Raw genomic sequence first — 23,637 nt, 5'->3', positions numbered from 1 at the left:
CCTGTTCTATCTCTTTCCTGGCTTCAAATGTTGAAGAAATGGCAAGATGTTTTCAATATCTTTCCATTAGGGCAAGGGGGAAGTCTTCTCTAACAATGCATTTAAAATGACATAAATCCCCTACCCCAGCAGTGAGCAGCTTGGGAAACACGGTTAATACTACATTCGGTTCCAGTAGAAGTCAGGTATGAAGTTGACAGTGTATATTATGGCCTGTTTTTAGCTGCCAGTAAAACTGCCTTTCTTCCTTGCAAAAATAGCATCTTTTTGTACAGCTACAAGAGATAATCCTGCCCTAACTGTACCTTGTGCTATGGACTTTCACTACAGGTTTGTACAACTCTGGGATCTTCCTCTCAATCATGGGCCTAAGGTTCTCCTTCAGCTTCCCGTAGTTCTTTCTGAGCTCTAGTTGATATTCCCGCTGGTCAGCAGTAATAAGGCGCTTGTTTTTCTCCACTGCTTCACCACACCTAGGCAAAAGGAAAGAGAAAAAGGCATAACATGGATCACCTATTTCTGTTGAACTCATTAACTTTGTGTTAGGTAATCTGAATGGCTAAGGATCCAGCTCCCCTGGGCTAGGCATTCCTCAAGTCCAAAATGATAACGAACTAATAAAAAACCTTTTTCTTTTCCAACTACACAAATTGAGGTGATATTTTTAAGATATTAGAAATGCATGAGTGAGATAATAAAAAAACAAATTTAATGGCTGCAGAATACTGAGCTACCTGCCTACTTAATGTAAACAAATGCAGTGAAAATAGCAAAGAGTAAAGCTGTATCTTCTGCATAAAGCTCATTTTTATTTAACTCAAACTTACCCTTCAGCAGTTATGCTTTGTTTGGACTAAGGAGATGAATATCTTGCTATGTAAGTATGCTTGTTAAGATTTACAGGCATACCTAAAGCAAAGTCAATATGTCTACCAAGTCTACTATTGCTGATGCGTCTGCTTGACAGATAGGGTCAAATGTTTTCTTCTGAACAGCTTCCTACATAAAAATGTAATTTTATTAAAAATAAAATCAAGGCATTAATCTGAAATGCTTGATTTCTGTAAAATATCAAAAGATAAAACAAATGGAATATCTTAATTTCTACATAATTAGTTTGAAGTGTTAAAATTTGCTCCTATTTGGTAGGCGAAGCCTACCAAAGTGTTGACCATGAAGCAGAGATAACAAGTCAGGGCCAAGTGTCTAGCACAACGGGTGAGATGCCAGGATTCATGATGCTAACTTGCATAATTAATTACACAGTCATATTATCATTGCATTATTGATATAAATAATATTTATTATAGAAATATTATATTAACAGATAATTAGAATAATTATAATTATTATATTATTAATATATTAATATTATATAATAATATGCTCTATTGATGCAATTCAGTATTTCAGTTTTGTTTTACTGACCTCATTATAAACTCTTTGAAGCACAACCTCAGTTTGTTGTGATGTCGATAAAGTTTGGGGTCTGCTGGAATTTCAGCCAGGAACACTTGCGCTACCTCTAGCGGTCCCTTACAGGAATAACACAGGAAAATGTCAAAAACGCTTAGACTGAAAACAGACCACACGTTTGGTTAAGCTATTTGTTATTTAATGAGTGGCATTATGAAAGAAAAGAAAACTATGCCTAGTCACCATAACAGGAATTTTTTTGTTCTCCTTTTTCGCCTCCGATTTTTCCTTTGGCAAGCAGAGGTTTTGCCCATCGTATTTTATCCTGTTTTTATTTCTCCTCCAGCCCCCCTTGGAAAAAAAAAAAAAAGAAAAAAAAGGAGAATAGACAAATTCTACTCAGCAGAGGAGAGCTGGGATGGTTCTACTGCCAAACCTCATTACATGAGGGAAGCACAGCTCCTATGTGTGGCACTACAAGACCCTAAGGGAGTTAAATAAGCCCAGCACAGAAAGACTACTCTTCCAAAGCTTACAACAGTGTGTTACTTCAGACTAGAGTCTTTGGTTGATGAAGAATCTAGAGAAACTGAGAGCATTTAGGCTTTCAAAGAAACCAAGCTCTGTGAAATTGTGTATAATGACAAATTTTCCCTCTGTTATGACTTCATTCTTTAATTTTAATTTTTTTAATTGCCCTTTTTTGTTAGCAGGCTTATTTATGTTTTAATTATTGCATCTCAACTTTCTTTTGGGGCACTCAGGTCTTGACTTAATGTAATTTCTGTGAAACTGAGTTTGTGGTGGTCCTATGGCAGAATTATTGTTATTCCCATTTCCCAAGGATACACCTGGAGTGAACAAAATAGCTGAGATGGCCAGAATGCTAGAAATGGAAAATCCTTGGATGCATTCACAAGGCTTCTGTGAGATTCTGCAACTACAACCAAGACAGCACTTCCACGAGCAGTTTCACCAAAAGCGTACCTAATGGGACAGTATACAATGATTAAATATCAAGGGATGAAGTTTCATTTAGTCACATTGTGACTGAATGTGTCTCACTAGATGTATTTCTTCCAGTGCAAGAGATAGGGGTGAAAAAGAAAGCACAATGAGAAAAGTCTGCAGAAATTCTTCATCTGGATTATTTGGATCCCTTACCTGATTTACAGTGGCTCCAACTGAGCCCTGCAAAACCATCTGGAGCATTTTGGCATCTGGTGGTTCTTGGTTGGTGGCTGCAGTTAGTTCCTGTGTTTTTTTCCGCATATCTTCAATAGCAACTTCAATTGGAGTTAAAATAAACTAATGGAAATGGAAGAAAAGATGCTTCATTACCTGAATCATGCATGCTGTTGACCTGTTCTAAATCTGGCAATGCCACTATCATTCTCCCTTGCCAAAAGCAGTAGTTGTGAAACCCAGGAAGACTGTTCAATCTAAATGTCATGTTGGTAGACGCTGCATCTCATCCAGAGCTCTTTGGCATCTTTGCGAGAGTAGGATGTGGATCTGACTCCCTGTTTGCATAAATTTATTATTCTAAGTTACTGACTTCATGTCTGAAATGTTTTTGCACTTTCTACTTTCATAAATCTTCCCTGTCTCTAAACCAGCTCTGAGCCCAACTGAGTGCTTTGACTATACTTTTTCAGCTAGAAGTGCAACCATAAATAATGCTCCATGCATCCTCCTACACAGCATTACAACTGGGAGGTCAAAAGAGTAATATACACTCACTATCATCTCTTCTCCATAGTAAATACCCATCTTGCGTTTACCTACCCGTTCTATGCCACTCCTATTTATGAGATTAACATGTCTGAGAAATTCAGCCTTCTTTTTTTCTGCCAAGCATAGAATTTGAAAATCTTCCCAACCAGAGTCTCCTTCAGACCCTGAGAAATTAGGTTTGTCCTCAAAACCCAATTACCTCTTCTTTTTGGATGACATTGATTCTAGTTTTGATGTAGGGGAAAGCATGCATTGTGGTTAGGATGGTGTTCCGCTTGTATTGCTCACTAAGCTCTCCTCTGGGACGCCCATCCATGGTGAAAGGCGTAGTGTACATGAACCGACAGAGGTTGAAGTTCTTCTCAAAATAGGTTACCCTGTCTTTCATCTCATACTCATCAAAATATGGCTCCACAAAAGTAATTTGTATGTATGCCTGAGAAAAGAGGGAAGAACCATTACAGTACTTAACAACCCAAGAAGTGTAAAAAGAATGGCATACGTGAAATAACCCATAGTTCACATTGGCTAAGCATGGTCTGGAAGAGCTGCAAATCATTCACAGCTCTTTCTTTTCTTTAGAGCTGACAAATCTTGCCTCTGGTGGGGGTATAACTTTAACGCTGGGGATCAGAGCCAGGGTAGGGACCAGAGATCAGAACTGCTAACTTCCACACTCGGTGACAAGCTACCAAATGAAGCCTTTCACAGAGGCTTTAAGGATGTCCCTGGACACAGAGATATGGACAAGTTCGGGGTTTTTTTTGGTGCCTTAATGTTTAGGCATAAAAGTTTCAAGGGGATCCCCCTCTCTTCCTGCCTCTTCTGTGACAATGCACTCAACATGGTCAGTAGTGCTTTCCCTACCTTACTGGGATCCAGCTTTCTTTTGTCAACAGGAGCAGAGTCCTTAATGACTTCCACAGCATCCTCCCCAAAACACTGGCCATAAAATCCCTGGAAAGGAAACAGAATAATTCCAGAGCGTTTTTAGTCCTTAATATAATGCTAATGACCCATATGCCTCTAGGAGAAATGAGTAACCATGACAATTTCTGGGCTCTGTACAGTCAGTACACTGCTTCGTGAACCACAGCTGGCCAGGGTAAGACATCTTCTGACAAAGATCAGCGTGAGTTGCTCACAAAAAATCAGAACTCAAAGTAAAGTGATCAAAAGGGAACACTGCAGTTCCATTAAAAACCTGAAAAGATACCAAAGCAAATATCTGGCATGCTTAAATCAAATCATCCAGTGTATTACAAGCCTGCCGATAAGAGACATGGCCTCAAGAGAATGGATCACTTTCATCATTTTGCTGTTTTTACAGGGTTACAAGGGAAAGGATATACACAAAGGTGTATGGTACAAATCTGTTACTGATTTTTATGTAGCAATAACACTATTAGAACTCTGTGGGATTATTAAAAAGTATAACGTAACATTGGAGATCGTATTAACACAACACTTTTTTTCTTTACCTCTAATCTGTGAGAAATCTCAGGAAGTTTGGTAATTGCAGGCTCCTTATAAACAAATTCCTGTTCATCCAAGTCCCCAAATTTGGTTCCATAGAAACCAACACGGAAGTAAGTTCCAAACATTCGCTTTTGACCCTAATTGATAAAAGAAAGAGGAAATTTACAATTATTTATTTTTTTATGTCAACATTGTAGTATTTGGATGTCTTTTTTTCCCAACTGCTATATAAGACAACCCACTAATCCTGTATTTTCACATATTTCAGAGTCAGTTCTATGTATCATCAGTGCTGATGCACATATTCGAAGCACATATTCATGAAGGAAAGCACACAAATTGAGGGGACATTTGACTGAAATCTAACTTAAAATTTAGGCTAAACATAAAGTGACTTTTGAAAAACAAAATAACTTATTATTTTTTAATTCCACTGGATACATGTTAACAAAAGTAAAATTTTGCAATGAAAATTGCTAAGAATTTGAAACTGGCTAGACTCAGCAATAAGATTCTTCTGGAGAAAGAGAAGAAAAGGGGCAATATGAGTGCTGAGAATTTAGCCAGGCTTTTGTATTTCTTCTATTTTATAACTGAAAACAGTAGATAATTGACAATAAAGTAATTTTTCTTAAATAGATGTGGCCAGGTGGAAGCATGAATGTTCTTATTCCAAGTTTGACCTCTTCAACTATTTCTCTGTAACTCTAAACCAGTTTTATATTAATCTCTGCTTTTTCCTACAGAGGAGACAGAGGCTCTTTTCACTGTAGATACCCTTTGTAGGTAGGCCAAAGCAGAGGGAAGCTTTTGTTAAAAAAAGGAAATGGATCTATTTTACATGAACAGTTTTATTATCACCAGTCTTGAACAAACAGCGCAACCCAGCAATGTGTCTTGCTAGCTGTGTCTTGCCTCATGAGTACCTTATTAATAATGCTGTCAAAGGCCTTCTGTAGCTTGCTGTGTGTCAAGGTAAGCTTCCTGAAGTCTCGATGTGCTTCCAGTATGGGGATGACAATTTTGTACACCTCGTTCACAGTTTCATACAATCCTCCCTTGGGAGAAATTAAAAAAAGGGAAAAAATAGAAAAAAATAAATGAGTCCTCATGCACTCTGGAAAGAAACTAGATGTCCATTAATGGCCTGGCTGAAAAGGGGATTTATGGGACTTATCTTTTAATCTGCTATGTTGCTTGTTTTAGCTCCCTAAAAACTAGTAATAGTAAATGGGTAGTTATGAGCTGCAAACAGCATATTGGATTTAAGCTGGATCTCCAATCTGTTGGGTGCTCAAGCCCAAATTCTCGTGTAAAGCACATGGTTTCTCCTTAGGAGATAGAAAAGTTAGAAACAGAGGTGAGCAGAAGGAAATGGACTTGTTTAGCATGTATGGTTCAGGGCAACCAGAGTTGCATCTGGACAAAACAAACCTAAATGATATCTTCAGAGATGCTATCCTCTGTATATATATCCTTTTTAGTGCTACAGCAATATAATGAGCTACTTGAGTATTAACATCATAACTTACATAGTAAGTGTAGATTATGAGGCTGGTGGTTGTATGCGGTGTAAAAGCACAGGAGTAACTCTCACATGCTTTCTATACAGTATAGAACAACCTATAGTTTAAGCAAGATCTTTTTCTTAAATGTACTATCCCATGAATATAACAACTGAAAGGCTTGGTTCATGCCTGCGACAATGACTTTCTGCTGATGCTGCCTGTCATCTGCACAGTAGAGGTGGATATATGGCTGAGCTAGGCTACCTGAAAAGCCTAGCTTATCCAACCCGGCTGAGGCAGGGCTGGGTTAGCCATAAGATGTGTCTCTGCCTCTTGCTGTTTGCAGTGGGGCAGATCTGTTCAGCCTGGTTTAGCAGTAAGACTTTGTTTCCTCATATACAAGAAAATATGCTATGGATCTGGCCCAGATAGCCCCATGACATCTCCTGGTGATTTTGGCTCTCACTCACCGTGCTGAAGAGCTCTGCTGCTTGTTCCAGCAGACCTACCAGGCCACTTTCTGAGAAATACCTCCCAGAACATATACCATCTTCATCTGGAGACAAAACATCATCTGAAACAGCAGATTCCTCCAGCACATTGGACGAAATGTTCTAAAATACATCAGTGCAGAGAAATCAGAAACCTAGATCAATCGTCTATCGTAAAGATCGAGGCAGAAACAGTTTCAACATATTTACATGACAAGAAGAAGAATGAGATTATACAAGTGCAGTCAGGGGATATGCAGTTAAATTCCATTTAGAAGTGAATGTAACATCATAAATCTCCACAGATAGCAGATATGGAGTTTTGCTACAAGAATCCTAAACTTTCTGTCTTGCCTCAGGTTTAAAAGACTCCTGTAAGTTGCAAACTGGCCTCTCTCTAGTAGCTGGATTTCCATGAAGCTGCAATGAGCTCAACCTCCCACGCCACAGGGGTCACAACCTATGTGCCCTTCCCACTGCTGGCGCCGCAGGGTGGGAAATTCCAAGCTGCACCACAGACCTCGGGCCGCCTGCTTGAAGAAGTTGAACTTTCAAGTTGTTCATGTGACTTTTGCAAGCAGAGGAGAAGTACGACATAGACCATACTGCTCTAAATCACAAGCGGTCACAAGCAGTGTTCGCCAGGGCTCAGTTTTGGGGCCAGTCTTGTTTAATATCTTTACTGATGATGTGGATGAGGGGATCAAGTGCTCCCTCAGTAAGTTTGCAGATGACACCAAGTAGGGCAGGAGTGTTGATCTGCTGGAGGGTAGGAGGGCTCTGCAGAGGGATTGGGACAGGCTGGGTTGACAGGCTGGGTTGATGGGCTGAGGTCAATTGTATGAGGTTTAACACAGCCAAGTGCCACGTCCTGCACTTCAGCCACAATAACCCCATGCAACACTACAGGCTTGGGGAAGAGTGGCTGGAGACCTGCCTGGCAGAAAAAGACCTGGGACTGCTGGTTGACAGCTGGCTGAACGTGAGCCAGCAGTGTGTCCAGGTGGCCAAGAAGGCCAACAGCGTCCTGGCCTGTATCAGAAATAGTGTGGCCAGCAGGAGTAGGGAAGTGATTGTGTCCCTGTACTTGGCACTGGTGAGGCTGCACCTTGAATCCTGTGTTCAGTTTTAGGCCCCTCACTACAAGAAGGGCATTGAGTTGCTGGAGCACGGCCAGAGAAGGGCAACGAAGCTGGTGAGGGCTCTGGAGCACAAGTCTTATGAGGAGCGACTGAGGGAAGTGGGGTTGTTTAGTCAGGAGAAGAGGAGCCTGAGGGGAGACCTTCTTGCTCTCTACAACTATCTGAAAGCAGGTTGTAGTGAGGTGAGTGTTGGTCTCTTCTCCCAAGTAACTAGCAATAGGATGAGAGGAAATGGCCTCAAGTTGCACCAGGGCAGGTTTAGACTGGATATTAGGAAAAATTTCTTTACTGAGAAAATGGTCAAACATTGGAACAGGCTGCCGAGGGAAGTGGTGGAGTCACCATCACTGGAGATGTTCAAAAATGTGTAGACATGGCACTTCAGGACACGCTTTAGTGGACATGGTGGTGTTGGGTTGATGGTTGGACTTGATGATCTTAACAGTCTTTTCCAACCTTAATGATTCTATGATTCTAAAAATTGCAATAATTGAATGCAGCTTCTCATTTCAGCCTCTGCCATATTACACCTTGATCCTGCAGAATTTACTCATTTTCTTGTTAAAGTTACTGATCATATTGTGTTTAAATACAGCTAGATAAAGTACACAGTACCAGTCACTCTTTGAGATTCTAGACCATGGAATAACATGTCTACAGTTCTTCAGGATGCCTTTGAATAAATGACACTGGGTAGAGTCAACATTAAAAATTTTATAATACCTAGAAATACATGTAAATGAACATTAAAATATATACACATACAGTATGGAACTAGCATATGTAACTTTCAACAGCAGTAGAAATGCTAAACTTTGATTTGCTAGTAATTAAAAGGAATTAAATTAGTGTCATAGTGGCTCACTTCAGCAGAAACTGGCAATGACAATCTGTCTAAGTGCAGGATAGATGCCAGCTGGCTAGCTAGCAGAGTCCTTAAAGTCATCTTTATAAAATGGCAGAAACAATGAGAGCTGTTCCTATTGATCAGATTTCAGATAAAGAATTGGCACCACACATCACTGGCAACATGGGACTTTCCCCCTTGGGTTTTGTGGATATACTTATTTCTCCACAGGTGAAAATTACTCCAACCATGCTGCCATCACAGTGCCTTGTCTGCACATCACGTCAGCTCCACTGTAAGGGTGAGCACTAAGCTCAGGACAGCTTTCGCAGGAGTTAAGAACATGTCTGAATTTCAGCTAGAGGGAAAACTGCAGCAAGTTTTAGCACACCCATGCCACTTCTTGCCTACCAGCCTCATTGAAGATAGTGACTTCAATCAGAGTTAGCCTCCCTGGCACATACCTACGGCAACTCATTACAACCCATGCTGCAGTTCAATTTCTGGTTTTCCCTTTCTGTACAGTAGCCATTAGGACTGTTTTCACAGAATGGCACGTGGCCTTTGGTGGCTTATTTTTTTTTTTGTAGCAAGGGGAAAAGAGTCCAGAGGAGTGATTTATTTATGAAAGTAACCAAGAAGGTCACAGACACCAATTATCTCTTCTTTGCCTTTAAACCTGTCACAACTAATGTCAGGCATGTATTTCCATGTTTTACAGTCAATTCACTCTAGTAGGAGAGAGCCTTCATGACGTATTCCTGGTGCTTGCATGACCTTCTTGCAATGTGCCCCAGCCAACTTTTGCCTTGATCTACCTTTCACATTGAAGAATTTTATACATCCCTTATATAATAAAGGCAATACACAAATTACCAAGTATATAATCAGCAATTATTTCGGACCTCACAAGCCTACTTTTCGTTAAGGAAAAGAAACACCTGTGTAAACTCAAGGGGCTTTACTGTGATTCCCAGCCCTTGTCACCATGTTATATATGGCTGGGGTAGCCTGCATCTTAAAACTAAGTCCTTGTCTGTGGTAATATAAAGTGGCTTTAAAGTCACTCCATATGCAATTGATATTCTCTCTAAGACCGTCTCATCACCTGCAAAGGGGATTTAGTGTAAACACGAATTGAGCTCAAAGGGAACTTCACTGGAAGTGATCCTGTTTGGATTTTGAGGGATAGTTCTGACGGCACAGAGGGAAACAGTTTTGTCTGGCACAGTATGAGGAAAAGTGTTACTCTGCTGACTCTGTTTTCTGGACACTAACAGAGTCATTGCAGAAGACCTACGTCATCTGATTTAATCCTTTGCTGCCTCATTTTACTCATCTGTAAAAAGGAGATAACACTTCTGCTCATCCAGAATAATCTTTTTTTATACACATTATTGTCACCCTCAATTCCACAACTAAATGTTTATCACCAATATTAGTTAATTTCATATCTGAGCTAAATGAAGAAATGGACACAGGAAGAGTCAGTGAGTGAGATCTAGAACTCCAAGTAAAGCTCAGACAGTCTGAGTAGTGTTTCTCTCTTTTAACAAGGTCATCTGAACAAGATCTTCACAGGTGCTACAAAACACAAACCTGTTTGTAAAGAATGGGAACTCTTCTCTTGAAAGGCTTTGTAAAAATGCAAAGTGTTATTATAGTTAATTATTGTTATCGAGCAAACTCAAATACAAAATTATGCTGTGAGATAAAGAGTTGTGTAACTGGGTTTCTGGTCATTAAGGTATTTCATTACCTCTCTCCCATGGACCAACTGTTCCTTTGGGAAACGTATTTACACAAGCATTTTGATGAGACAGATTGATTTGTTGCTTTTAAGCTTTTAAGTTTTTCCTTGCCTAGTGCCTTGTAGACTAGACTTCAATTCTCTAAAATAACTGGAAACATACCCATTCATGGCAATCTGCATAATCTGGGAGCAATGGAAGGAGGAACTGCATTAGGGTCAAGTGTGTGAGACTACAAGCATTCAAGGCAGCCTGGGAGCAGGATGACATGGGGAAGGGAAAACCTATTTCACCTGTATCTAAATGATGACAGTATGTAACTTGCTGGCATTAGATAGGATCAACCTCTCTCCAAGCAGGAAGAGGGTCTTTGCTCACAAGCTAGCATGGCTTATTGACAGGGCTTTAACTAGACTCAAAGGGGGAAGGGGGATAATATCAGGCTCACAGCTGTGGGATGACACACCAAGGTTAGAGAGACAGGGTGCTAGTGAGGACCCTCAGCCTGTTGCACCAGAGAAAGACCTCACAGCATCTAAAGGAGATTCCTCTAAGAGGGTGACATGGCCGACAGCCCAGCTGAAGCGCCTCTACACCAATGGAGGCAGTATGGGCAACAAACAGGAGGAGTTGGAAGCTACCATGCTGCCACAAAGCTGGTTGTCATTACTGAAACTTGATGGGACAGATCCCATGACTAGAGTGTGGCTATCGATGGCTACAGGCTGTTCAACAGGCAAGGAAGGAAGGGCAGAGGTGTTGCCCTCGTATGTCAAGAAATGGACAGAGTGTGAAGAGCTGTCTCTGAGGAATAGCCATGAGCAGGTTGAAAGCTTATGGGTAGGAGTCAGAGGCCAAGGCAACAAAGGGAACCTCGTGGTTGGTTTCTACTACAGGCCACCTGACCAAGGGGAGTCTACTGATGAAGCCTTCTTACTCCAGCTAGAGAAGACATCATGCTCGCAAGCTCTCATCCTGCTGGGGGACTTCAACCACCTTGACATGTGCTGAAAAACTAGCATGGCAAGCTGTAGGCAATCCAGGAGACTTCTGGAGTGCATGTAGGATAAATTCTTAAGCCAGATAATAGACATCCCTACCAGAGGGGATGCAATACTGGACCTGTTGGTCACCAATGCACGTGAGTTAATTTGTGACATCAAGATTGGAGTCAGCCTGGGCTGCAATGATCATGCACCCATAATCCGGTGGAGTTTGCAGTCCTGAGGGATAGTGGGCAGGCAAAGAGTAAAGTCAAGACCCTGAATTTTAGGAAAGCAAACTTCCAGGGAGTTAGTCAATACGACACCCTGGGAAATTGCCCTCAGGGATGAGGGAGCAGAACAGAGCTGTCAGATCTTTAAGGGTGCTTTCCATAGAGCACAAGAGCTCTTGATCAGCAGGTATAAGAAATCAGAAAAAGAAGGCAAGAGACCAGCATGGCTGAGTGGAGACCTCATGACCAAACTAAAGGGCAAGAAGGAAATGCACAGGCAGTGGAAGCAAGGACAGGTATCCTGGGATGAGTACAGGGACGCTGCCTAGCTGTGTAGGGATGTGGTCAGGAAGGCCAAGGCGTGGCTGGAGCTGAACTTGGCAAGGGACGCAAAAAATAAGAAGAAAGGCTTCTATAGGTATGTCAGAAAAGAAAGGTCAAAGAAAGCGTACCTCCCTTAATGAGCAAGACTGGCAAACTGGTAATAATGGATGAGGTGAAGGCTGAGGTACTCAATGACTTCTTTGCCTCTGTCTTCACTGGCAATCCCTCTCCCCACACCTCTCAAGTGGATGTACTGCAAGATGGGGACTGCTTGAGCAAAGTCCCTCCCACTGTAAGAGAAGATCAGGTTCAAGACCACCTGAGGAACCTGAACGTGCACAAGTCTATGGGACCTGATGAGATGCATCCCAGGGTCCTGAGGGAATGGGCTGATGTAGTTGCCAAGACACTCTCCACGGTATTTGAAAAGTCCTGGCAGTCATGTGAAGTCCCTGGAGACTAGAAAAAGGGTAACATTGCATCCATTTTTAAAAAAGGTAGCAAGGAGGACCCTGGGAACTACAGACCCTTCAGCCTCATCTCTGTGCCTGGGAGGATCATAGAGCAGATGCTCCATGTGCTAAGGCACATGGAGGACAGGGAGGTGATTTGAGACAGTCAGCATGGCTTCACCAAGGGCAAGTCCTGCCTGACCAACCTAGTGGCCTTCTATGATGAAGTCACCATATCAGTGGACAAGGGAAGAGCTATGGATGTCATCTATCTGGACTTCTGTAAGGCCTCTGACATGGTCCCCCCCAACATCCTTCTTTCTAAATTGGAAAGAGATGGATTTGATGGGTGAACTGTTGGGTGGATGAGGAATTGGTTGGACGGCCACATCCAGGAGGTACTGGTCAACAGCTCAATGTCTGGATGGAGATTGGTGATGAGTGGTGTCCCCCAGGGGTCTGTATTGGGACCAGTAAGTACTATTTAGTATCTTCATCAATGACAGAGACAGTGGGATTGAGTGCACCCTCAGCAAGTTTGCATACCAAGCTGAGCGGTGCAGCTGACATGCCTGAGGATGCCATCCAGAGGTACCTGGACAAGCTCAAGGAATGGGCCTGTGAGCACCTCATGAGGTTCAACAAGGCCAAGTGCAGGGTCCTGCACCTAAGTCGAGGCAACCTCCAGTATCAGTACAGGCTGGGGGATGAAGGGATTCAGAGTAGCCCTGCCAGAAGGACTTGAGGGTACTCATGGATGAAAAGTTGGATGTGAGCCAGCAATGTGCACTCGAAGCCCAGAAGGCCAACCTGCATCAAAAGCAGCATGGCCAGCAGGTCGAGGGAGGGGATTTTGCCCCTCTACTCTGCTCAGGAGACCCCACCTGAGTCCTGCATCCAGGTCTGGAGCCCTCAGCACAGGAAAGACACAGGCCTGTTGGAACAGGGCCAGAGGAGGGCCACCAAAATGATCAAAAGGCTGGAACACCTCTCCTGTGAGGACAGGCTGAGAGAGTTGGAGTTGTTCAGCCTGGAGAAGAGAAGGCTCCAGGAAGACCTTATTGCAGCCTTCCAGTACTTAAAGAGGTCCTGTAGGAAAGATGGGGACAGACTTTTTAGCAGGGCCTGTAGTGATAGGACAAGGGGTAATGGTTTTAAACTCGAAGAGGGCAGATTCCGGTTAGACCTAAGGAAGAAATTTTTCACAATGAGGGTGGTGAAACAGGTTGCCTAGAGAGCTGGTAGATGCCCCATCCCTGGATATCTTCAAGGTCAGGTTGGATGAGGCTCTGAGCAATGTGATGTAGTTGAAGATGTCCCAGCTTACTGCTGGGGAGTTGGACTAATTGTCCTTTAAAGGTCCCTTCCAACCCAGACTATTCTATGATTCTATAACAAGCATGGAGAAAAGAAGAAAACAGCAGTAATGAATGGAAATTAGAAGTTAGGAAGCATACAAAACTATTAAGGGATGCAAAAAGGCAGAAATACAAATCCATGGCCAGAAGTTTAGCCAGTAAAAAGAATATATACAGCTACCTTAAGAGTAAAGGAATATAAGAATAACAGTAATCCATCATCTAACTGCTAAGGTGGAATTGCAGATACTAACGTCCAACATACTAAATTCAAGGCAAAATGCCAAGTTGAGGTGGTTCAGTCATGGTCAAATTTACTATTCTGAAGGGAAAAAGACCCTAGGTAGTATGGTTATATCAAGGGATGATGAACATAACAACTACTAGTGTTAGCCATTTCAAAATCACCTGGACCATAACATGCGCTCCTCAACAGTTTAGAAGAGGTATTCAGGCAGGATTATAGAGGAATACTGAATTGCCATATGTTTTAGAAAACTAGGGAAGTTTCAGAGGAGAAAATATGCTTTGGGGACCACATTTTTTAAAAAGTAAACAAGATGAACAGATAGTGGTTGGTTTATAAGTCTGCATCCAGGACAACGTGGTGGAAATACTGGTAACAAGTTTTTACTAAAGAAAAAATGAAACCTATTGTAATTAATCTGAATCAACACCAGACTATAGAAACCCGATACTTTTAAAAAGATTACAGTCTCATAAAGGGAATAATGCCCTGAACAGTAGATGTCTATACAACATCTGAGTTGATTCTGCAAAACATTTACACTAATTAGCTGGAATGATTCATAATCATTGCAGCAAACACTCTGTAAATGAACAATGGTCTTCACTGGTCTTAGCGAACAAAGATAAAAGAGGAATCATCAACACATGGGGACATTTTAAGAGTTCAGCCACTTCTATTTTTAATAATGTGTGAAAAAAAACAGTAAAATCACTGAATTTGCACATAAAGTCAGTTCAGGTAAGGGTAACCAAAACTGCATAATCTGATAAACTACACGTATAAAAATCTGTGTTTCAGAATGTCTAACACTAACAACAAGAGTTACACTTTCATCTGTGTGATGTGGAAAAAAAGAGTGAAAAACAAAACCTAAGAAAATTCTCTGGAAAAGATCAATGTAATACCAGGTAAAGAGCTCAACAACACAAAAGAACCAGTGGAGTCTTTGGAGAGATAAAGTGAGGAATACTTCCCAGGTTTAACGAACTTATGGGACTTTCTCACTTGACTTTGATGTGACCGCATATAGGCTATGGCAGTTGTGTCATTATGAATCAAAACGATTAGTAACTGGGGGACAGTCAAAGAATTGGAGAACATGCCTAAAAGAACAGAGTAGCTCCAATTATCTAGATTACGAAAAAGAAGTTTTAAAGATGTATCTGTCACAGTTGATAAGTAACAGCCTTAGGAAAAGGCATGTGATAATAGAGGGGTTCTACTTAGCAAACAAGACAAACAAGACATTACAGTGTCCCACTGCTGGAAATAGAAGCTAGAGACAGCCAGATACTAAAGTACCAGTTTTCATCAGTACACATAAGTCATTGGAACAATCTCCCAAGAGTGGTGATGAGTACTCTGCCATTGTAACTTTTCCTTCCCATACATGCACTTCTACTCTGCTTAACACAAAAAGGCATATATACACCAGAACAGGCCTTATGCTGTCAGAGCCTTTTCTTACCTGAAAGCTGACACTTCCCACTGGGAGATAATTTCGATCTTCAAGCATGCTGAGGTACTCTGCCACCAGTGCTGCAGCATGGACCAGACACATGGCTGCTTCTGTGTAGCACTTCCTCTTGGTGTGCTTCTCTGCCATGTTCTGCAGCCAAGTCAGCCTCAAGTCGGGTGACGTTTGGTATCCTTTGGCAATTCTAACAACACAGGGCAGAAAGGAGGTGTGAATGATCACTTCTTCTCAAGTAACAGAAAGAACCTTTACAATTCTCTACCTGGGTTGAATGGAAGGAGACATGTCTGTCTTTATTCTGTATGATTCACCAAGCACAGGGCAAAAGAAATGGTTAGGCAGGGGTAGGCAAGACAGGGGCTATGAGGAGGGTAGAACTGCTGAACCCAAGACTCTTCAGTGTTCATAAGTCCCTGACTCCCATGCTTGCCCAAGTCTATGCCAACCTCCCAGTGGTTCCACTGCAACATGCTCAGTCCCACAGCCTGGGTCCCCTGTGACAGATCAGCTGTGCTAAAGTGGGAATGGACACAAATAGAACAGCTGGAGGGTTTGTCCATAGCTTGTCCCTAAAATGCACAGTTCTTGTGCTCACCTCATTGCAGAATATCCTCAGTAGCAATTCTAAATGGATTCACCTGTACATGAGATCCATAAGCATCTCTGGATCTTCCTGAAATTCCCTCATTTTCACCGTATCTGACAGGATGCTGTTCAGATTACACAGCAGCTCCTCTACCTGCAGTAATACAAAGATCAACATGCATTTCTCAGATGTTTATTTTTTCCTTTCTAGAAAAATAACAGTATCTGCACCAGGTGATGTTACTCTCTTTTAGTCCCTCTTACTCAAAGCAATCTCAGGATGCTGAATTGCTCCAAGATGTGTTTTTCCAACTCTATTCAATGCAGCAAAGACTGCTGACATAGCAAATCTTATACACACATTTTAATTAATCAAAATTATCTGGAATCCTTTGATCTGTTTATTTCTGAATAAAAAAAATCAAACCTATGTGCTAATGGGGTTCAGCTTTAGCTGATCTGTGATCTGATAACAAAGCAGATGTTTTTGTAAGTCTTCAGCACAAGCTGAGTTACTCTAAGAATTTTAGCAAAGCATCTGGCTGTTGTCTGAAATGTTTTTCATTATTGCTGCTGCCACCTCATGAATTGAAAAAGGGAGAGAAGTTTCCATGATGCTACTTGTCTGAAAACATAATGAATCAAATTCCATCCGAGGAAACTCTTACAGGGTACAGTTCCTGCTGGGGTCTAGAAGAAAGTTGTACACAAAGCCAAGAGATGATTCTCCTGTAATGTGATTTCAGTGGAACTTCTTAAGAGTTTATTCTATGTAATTACATTCTCTACTTCCTCCCCGTTTATTGTTGTGTTAGAAATAAGCTCATGTAATAACCCCTGCATCCTTATTTTCACTGGAGTATCAAGATCTAGGACTTGCTCCAAGCACATTCCTATGTGAAAGCTCCTGATAAAAGCCACAGATGTCATAAAAGATTTGACCTGAACGGGCAATGGAGTTGCCTGCATATCTGCATCTTCCTCTGCATAGGCTAGGATGGTTCGCAAGGATCGTCGAAGGAATTCCTCATTAAACTCGGGTGATTTCCCAACCAGAGAGGCTAGTGACATCGTCACCTGCATCTTCACTCTTGCAAAATTCTTTTAGAAGAAAAAAACAAAACCATAAGAGAATGATGGCTGCGCTGCACTGCACCATGCGTATCAGTTCATATATCTCTGTCTACTGTATAAACCAAACTTACTTTCTCCTGCTCACGCTGAGTGTGTTAAACTCGCTGCTTGCATGAATGGCCTCTGGTGCATCAAAGCCAGTCCTGTTTTACCTGGTTACCCCAAAGTTCCCTAATTCTGACATGTTTGTAGTTTGAGGAAAGAATGTACCTTAGAATATGTATGCTTGCTTGAGACAAGGGGAAGTCAGAAGCACCTCTTTCCCCCTTTGCACAGACCAGTGGGTGTGTAGATCAGGCTACCCACAGAGGAGGAGAAGAGGAAGCAAGACTGGGAAAAATTTCTGGAAACAAGTCTGAGAAGCAAAAGGCCTCTGAGGGCTTCACCTGGTGATGTACTACGCCTTGCAAGGTGTCTCAGAGGCACATTTTCCTCCTGCAAAGTCAACGCTTTTTACATATTCAAGGCTTTTAAAGTAACAACTAGGGAAGAAAATGATATGCAAGATCAGATACTACCCAAAATGCTAATGCATGTCCTTTCATGCTAGGACATTGTGAACCTACATGCATAACACATATTTTTGCTCTATGTGTGTGGTAAGAATCAGAGTCTAGTCCTGAGACCAAGAGGCCAGTGAAAAATTCCCATTAATACAAACATACAGTAGTTCTACTGAGGTTGTAATTGCATTGGAATAGAACTAGTCTAAGTTTAAGTAGTTCTGACACAGGAGTGAAAAAAACCCACAAATGTGACAAAATTAAGAATATTGCTTATGTCCTTACTATCAGAGGCCTAATGCTGTTCCATTTGAAGATGCATATACAGATGTTGCAGAAAAAGTCACATTTTCCAAAACAAAATAATGAACAATAATCAAAATTACTTTCTCCCTATGCTTCTAGCACTTCTTCTGGCTCAAACATATAAACCAGCATAACATATGACTATTTATCTGCAGATGCATTTAATTTGCTATCACAAGTTCAGTTTCCATTTCAATTGATCACAAAAAAAAGTGGCACAAAAAATACTGCTGCTCGCAAAATCTTACACTGGTAGAGCTGAAGCTGTATCTCATGAGGAGATAAAGAGTAGCACAGGCTTGACTCCGTGTAATATCTATGCTGCTGCTGCAGTGATGGAGAACTCTTTGACACAGGTCAGCACACTGTTCGACCTCCTCTTCAAACAGGAGATCTCCAAACTAAGGGCAACAGAAAAGAAAACATTAATTACTCTCATTTCTGGCTATTGAAACATCATCAAGTTAGTGCACAAAAAGCACAGGATTCAGACAAAGACTAAAATTTGCAAAAACTACATTTTATACTTTTTTTTAATTTGGACCTCTGGTTCCTGTAACAGTATAGGTTCCATTTTAAAGCTTTTCTATAGAGAAGAAGTATTTGAAAATATTCTCTGTGTTTTGAAAAAGAGTGGCAGAAAGAAAGAACAAAAAAATTTCTCAGAGTCCCATGGCTCCAGGAGCTCCTGAAAACATCAAATATTGCAAAATTTTTAGAAGCATAGAGAGTTGCTATTTTCAGAATATTTTCAGAATGGTTGATGAAACATGCAAATACTTCTTTAAGCATAAGGAGCAATTACTATCTTTTTGCATCAATGCCCTATCCTTCCTCAGCCCTCTAGCATGTTCTCCCTCCTACAGTGTGCCACAAGACTTCCATTGCCCAGCTTTCAGGCCAGACCCTCCTTTACATTGTCCCCACAATGCACCTAGCAGACAATAAATCCAGAGGGAAGGATGTCTGTGCTAGGAATCGTAGACAGCACAGAGGCACCAGTACCATATGCACATACATAGGACTGATCAAGGTGTGTGAACAGAATATGGGATATTATTTCTCATTTGTAGGCCCATTTCCCAGTTCTCAAACTTTCTTCACTCCATTATCTCACTCTTTTATGTATAATTTATATTACAAGCCTGCTGGTACAGGGTTCTATAATTTTTATTTGTAAAATAACATCTATATACCTATAGCGTAATAGAAATAATTGGAATGATTGCTTCATAAAATACAGAATTGAGTCAGCTTAAATAGAAGTTCTATTTCAATGAGAATAACGATTGCTTCACAAAATTCATTACTGTAATTGGAAGTTAGCTTTCAAAGATAAAGTACAATGAAAACATAATTATGAGTTTCATAACTACTCAGGTATTTACCCTGTAATTAGGCCTTGTCAGTCAATCTGTATTTAACAGCAGACAGGCATTAATTGGACAGGAGTATCCTGTTTGTTATTTGCATTTCAGAATAGTTTAGGGGAAAAAACATTTTATGAATTTTTCCTTTGCGGAACTGCTTTTTTTCTGTAGGAGAATAAATCTTAAACAGACTTTAGAGTCCTCATGAAGCACCTAACTCATTTTGACCCATATTATAAAAATGTTGGTCAAATTCTGTCCTCATACACATTTTGATTTTTGTTTTTAATTTATTGGTGATACAGAAATGAAAGAGAGATTAGGAATTGGCTTAGTTTTTGGAGATTAGGACTTGGCTTAGTTTTCAGGCAGAAGGAAGATGAAATCTGTCAATATTTTAGAATGTACTTAGAATTTTGGAACCTATCTTAGAAATAGAAACCTAGAATGATCCCCCTGATCTCTGATGAGTTAGCTTTGATTTCTCTGCTGCCCAGTGGGTTGGAAACTAGTCCTGATGACATAATAATTTAAATTTGACTTTATGGAATCTGTGCAATTCCTGACATTAAGATTCCTAATGAAAATCAGAATGTATTTGAAATATAATGGGTGGAATTTTTTACCTTTTTATTAGTAAATCTTTTATATTTAAGAGTGGATTGCTAAAACCACAAGATTATTCAGATTTAGTTATACCGTGTTGCGTGGTCAATGAAATAACCTTACAACAGTTGTTGAAGTCCCTTAACATCCCTATAGATAGGCATTTGTATTTACATATGCAAAACACATTTAATGAATGCCAACGGAAAAGTGGTAAGTGAATGCACACAGCTCTGCCCTAGAAATGCTGCTCTAATAACTTGATTGGAAGCATGAAAACAGCAGTATGTCAAGACCATACCTTAGCAATGAGCGCTCTGAGTGTAGCAAAGCAATGAGTCAGGTAAGTGGTGCTCTGATCACAGCCAAGAGAATTTACCAGGACCTTCAAAACCCCTCCCAAAAGATTGTCTCTGCACTCTGCTGCAAAGCTTGCCTACACATGGAGGAGAAAAAAAACAGTAACTGCATGAGGTAATTCAGCAATGAACTGGCGCACAGGAACTGAAGTTCTGCTCTCCTGTCCATGAGACACATTCAGGAGTTTAGAGATTGCAGTGTTTCATTTGTTAACGTCTGCTTCAGAGGAATTTCAAAACTTTTGTAGTGATCAGCAAGACAGAGGGGACAATGTCCCAAACATTTCTCAATATCCACAGACTCTCCAACGCATTTTTAAGTTCAGCCAGCTTCTGCAGTGACTCTTGAAGCTCTGTCCACCTCCTGTACAAACTTTCCTGTACCTTGGATCAGGATGAGACCCTGTGGCGGGCAAGAACCATCCTTCCCCTTTTCCAACCTTAGTGATTCTGTGATTCTGTGATTCTGTGATTCCCCTTGCCTCCTCATGCTCTGATTTCCTGGGCATATAGACTAAACAGACATCCTGGTATGCTCTGATCAAAGCCACAGCCCAAATAGTGGAGAGACTATGTGCCGTGAGTGGTGTCCTGCAAAAATCATGCCCAGTACTACAAAAGTCTAGTAGTTAAATGCTTTTCTACTAACAGGTGTTCAAGAATGAAGTTTTCTCTTCACTCTCTACGAATATGCATGTTGCTCCAACAGTAGTATTCCCATAGCCATGAATTTGGTGTGTCTGTCCTAAACCAGGAAACCATGTCCAAGCAGAGTCAGCTATCACAGTTCCACTGTTGCCAAAGGACCTGTGAAATTTTACTGCATCTGACTCCTAGAAGTTAATAAGTTCTGCACATTACATTGCTCTAGAGGGGGATATCTCTCTTCAGAAGGATGTATTTCCTTTCTTTTCCTTGTAGGTGGCAGATACTTTCCTGCACTGAGCATCCTGTGGGAGTCAAGGTTAAATCCTTTTGTCTCACTGAATCATACATGCAAGTATGACCAAAGGCCACCCAGCAGTCCAGTTCCTAATTGTTAGTAACTTCAGATATGTTCCTAGCATAAATGAAGGTTTTTTCTTCCCTCAATCTCTTCAAACTCCATAATCATAGTAAGACAGTGGAAATGGCTTTCAACAACATCTACTGAAGACAAGGTGATATATTTCCCTTTCATTCACAGTAGTGCAATGCCCTACAGCAGAAGGGGCTTGTGTCAACAGCATAAGGTGGGCACCAATCTCATCTTTGTGTTCATTCTTCTTCCTCTTTTTCCCTTCAATATTATACAAGTTTACAGAAGGTATTTAATTAAAACATTTTGCCCTGCCTAAGTAACAAAAGGAGAAATGAATCTTGCTTCCACTGGCTTCTGAGGGAGCAGGGATTGGTACCAAGCCAGCTCTGCCATTTCCCACCTGGATGATGTTCTCTTGCATATCGAGAATGATCAGGTTAGCTTCAGTTGCCAGGTTTCCACTGATCAAAGCTTCTTGATCTAGCTCTGCTTTTGTCCTGCAAAAAGGAGTTCTAATTAAAGCATGCAGAGAGTACCCCAAGAGTTAGATGGCCTGCTGTTCAAGTAAAGCCAAAATACAGATGATACCTTTCTGAACGATCCTGTAAGAGCAAACAATGAAAATAGTGTTCAGAGGTGTTTCTTAAGAACTATGGAGTCAAATGAGGAGAGCTGATATCACAGAACAGAAGTACCAAAGGGGACACCTGAAAACTAGGCCTCTGGATAGTTCAAATAGATGTTTCTGCTTCCTTAATAGCAGTCTGTGTAATGGCTACTCTGCCCTCAATATCATGTTCAGTTGTTCAATAAGCTATGCAGTAATTTCTGAATGCATTGCCTGTAGCTGGACACAAAACCCCAAAATGGAATAAAAGGCAACTGATCTAACACTTCCAGAAGAAAGATAAAAATAGCAGGCTTGGGCAAAGGGTAAATCGCTTCAATGCCGTAGCAGCAGTGTTTAATATAGGCAATCTAAAACGTTCACTCTTTATGTCACTTATGTTGACAACATAAGACAGCAGGTCCAACAGCTGTGGAGTCAATACAGCAATGCCCCAGACCATTTAAGAGAGGACTGAAATGTTTATAAAAGGCAGAAGGTGGTGGTAAGGCAATGCATGATACCATCTTAGTTAAGACTTAAGGATGAGGTCTGGAACACAGCTCCTCTGCAGCTGAATGCTCTAAGCATAGGTGTAGTTCCTAACAAAAATGTATTTTCAGAGATCCCTTCTATGCCAGAAACACAAAGAGGAGGCTTTGTTCTTTTTCCTAAACTAATCAGAAAAGGGCTGTTGCATGGCCAGAAGCTGCTCTGAGCTTGAGAGTAGAGCTGCTCTGACTTGGGCCAAAGTTCCTAAGGTGCATTTCTGTGGCTAGAGTAACACCCTTACATTCACACTTCCGAGTCACTTAAAAATCTGTGGCTTTTCTGCTATGTTCACTTAACCTTTTCTGCCCAGTGGAGTCTTTCTTACCCAAAAAGAAAGACAGAAAAGTAAAGAGCCATCGTTTTGGGCACAGCCAGATAATTCTGGGGAGGGCTAGGAAAGGAAGTCAGGGCAGTTGTATGGTTATTAATTACAGTGACTCAAAGCAACGAAGAACAGAAGGGTCTGCCAAAAGGCTGGTGCTATAATCAAGCCAGAGATTGCTAAATATGGGTAAGAACTGAACAAATTAAATGAACAGCATAGCTGTTTGAACCATTTCCAGCAACCATTCATTTCCAGCCTTGCACATTAATCATGCTGACTGGATCCTCTCTGATACCACACAGCTTATAATTGCATCGACGATCTCAAAGCATGCTGGACTCAATGAGAAGCAGGCTGAGTGGCGATCTGTGCAAACCTGCTGTGCCACGTACTACCTGCAAACACCTTATGGGACAAATACACTAAAGGGATCCAAAAAGGATGACAGCAAAGATCCCACATACCACAGTGATGAACGCTGGGTAAAACAGAAAGGCCTGGACAGCTTGCAGAGTTTTAATTATGTAACCAGAAGTTTTATTTTAAGTGGTTTAACTGAACTACTGTAAAAAGATACTGTAGAGCTTGCTGCTTGAGGACTGTTTTATTCTGATTTCAATGAAACTGGCTGAGAGAAAGCAAGTTGTTTCAGGGCAAAATAAGAATATCCACACAGGATATGCACCTCTTCCAATCTAGCTCAGAAGGTGAAAGGACACTTTTTAAAAGTTTGGATAAATTCCAAATTATCAATCTTGTGCTCAAAAATGTATGTGATAATCGTGCATGGGTGCTAGGCTACAATAACATAGTTGCCGCAT

At 41.1% G+C, this 23,637-nt stretch overlaps 1 protein-coding gene across 1 annotated transcript in view; it reads right to left on the bottom strand.

Annotated features, from left to right (window-relative positions):
• DOCK8 (dedicator of cytokinesis 8) overlaps positions 1-23,637 on the bottom strand; it is a gene marked incomplete at both ends in the record, with an annotated part of 98,520 nt that overhangs the window by 389 nt on the left and 74,494 nt on the right. The window contains 14 exons of the mRNA XM_082013259.1: positions 306-473; positions 1,429-1,535; positions 2,581-2,724; positions 3,353-3,589; positions 4,021-4,110; positions 4,635-4,769; positions 5,559-5,690; positions 6,611-6,754; positions 15,440-15,632; positions 16,087-16,187; positions 16,976-17,134; positions 18,225-18,377; positions 20,254-20,388; positions 21,733-21,829. Coding sequence (XP_081869385.1) covers positions 306-473; positions 1,429-1,535; positions 2,581-2,724; positions 3,353-3,589; positions 4,021-4,110; positions 4,635-4,769; positions 5,559-5,690; positions 6,611-6,754; positions 15,440-15,632; positions 16,087-16,187; positions 16,976-17,134; positions 18,225-18,377; positions 20,254-20,388; positions 21,733-21,829 — 1,995 coding nt within the window. The remainder of the gene's footprint in view (positions 1-305; positions 474-1,428; positions 1,536-2,580; positions 2,725-3,352; positions 3,590-4,020; positions 4,111-4,634; positions 4,770-5,558; positions 5,691-6,610; positions 6,755-15,439; positions 15,633-16,086; positions 16,188-16,975; positions 17,135-18,224; positions 18,378-20,253; positions 20,389-21,732; positions 21,830-23,637) is intronic.

This window comes from Phaethon aethereus, assembly GCF_964289735.1.
Source record: "Phaethon aethereus genome assembly, chromosome: Z".
NCBI classification, from domain to species: domain Eukaryota; kingdom Metazoa; phylum Chordata; class Aves; order Phaethontiformes; family Phaethontidae; genus Phaethon; species Phaethon aethereus.
Note: the sequence above shows the minus strand (reverse complement) of the source record. Positions and strands in the feature narration are given on the sequence as shown.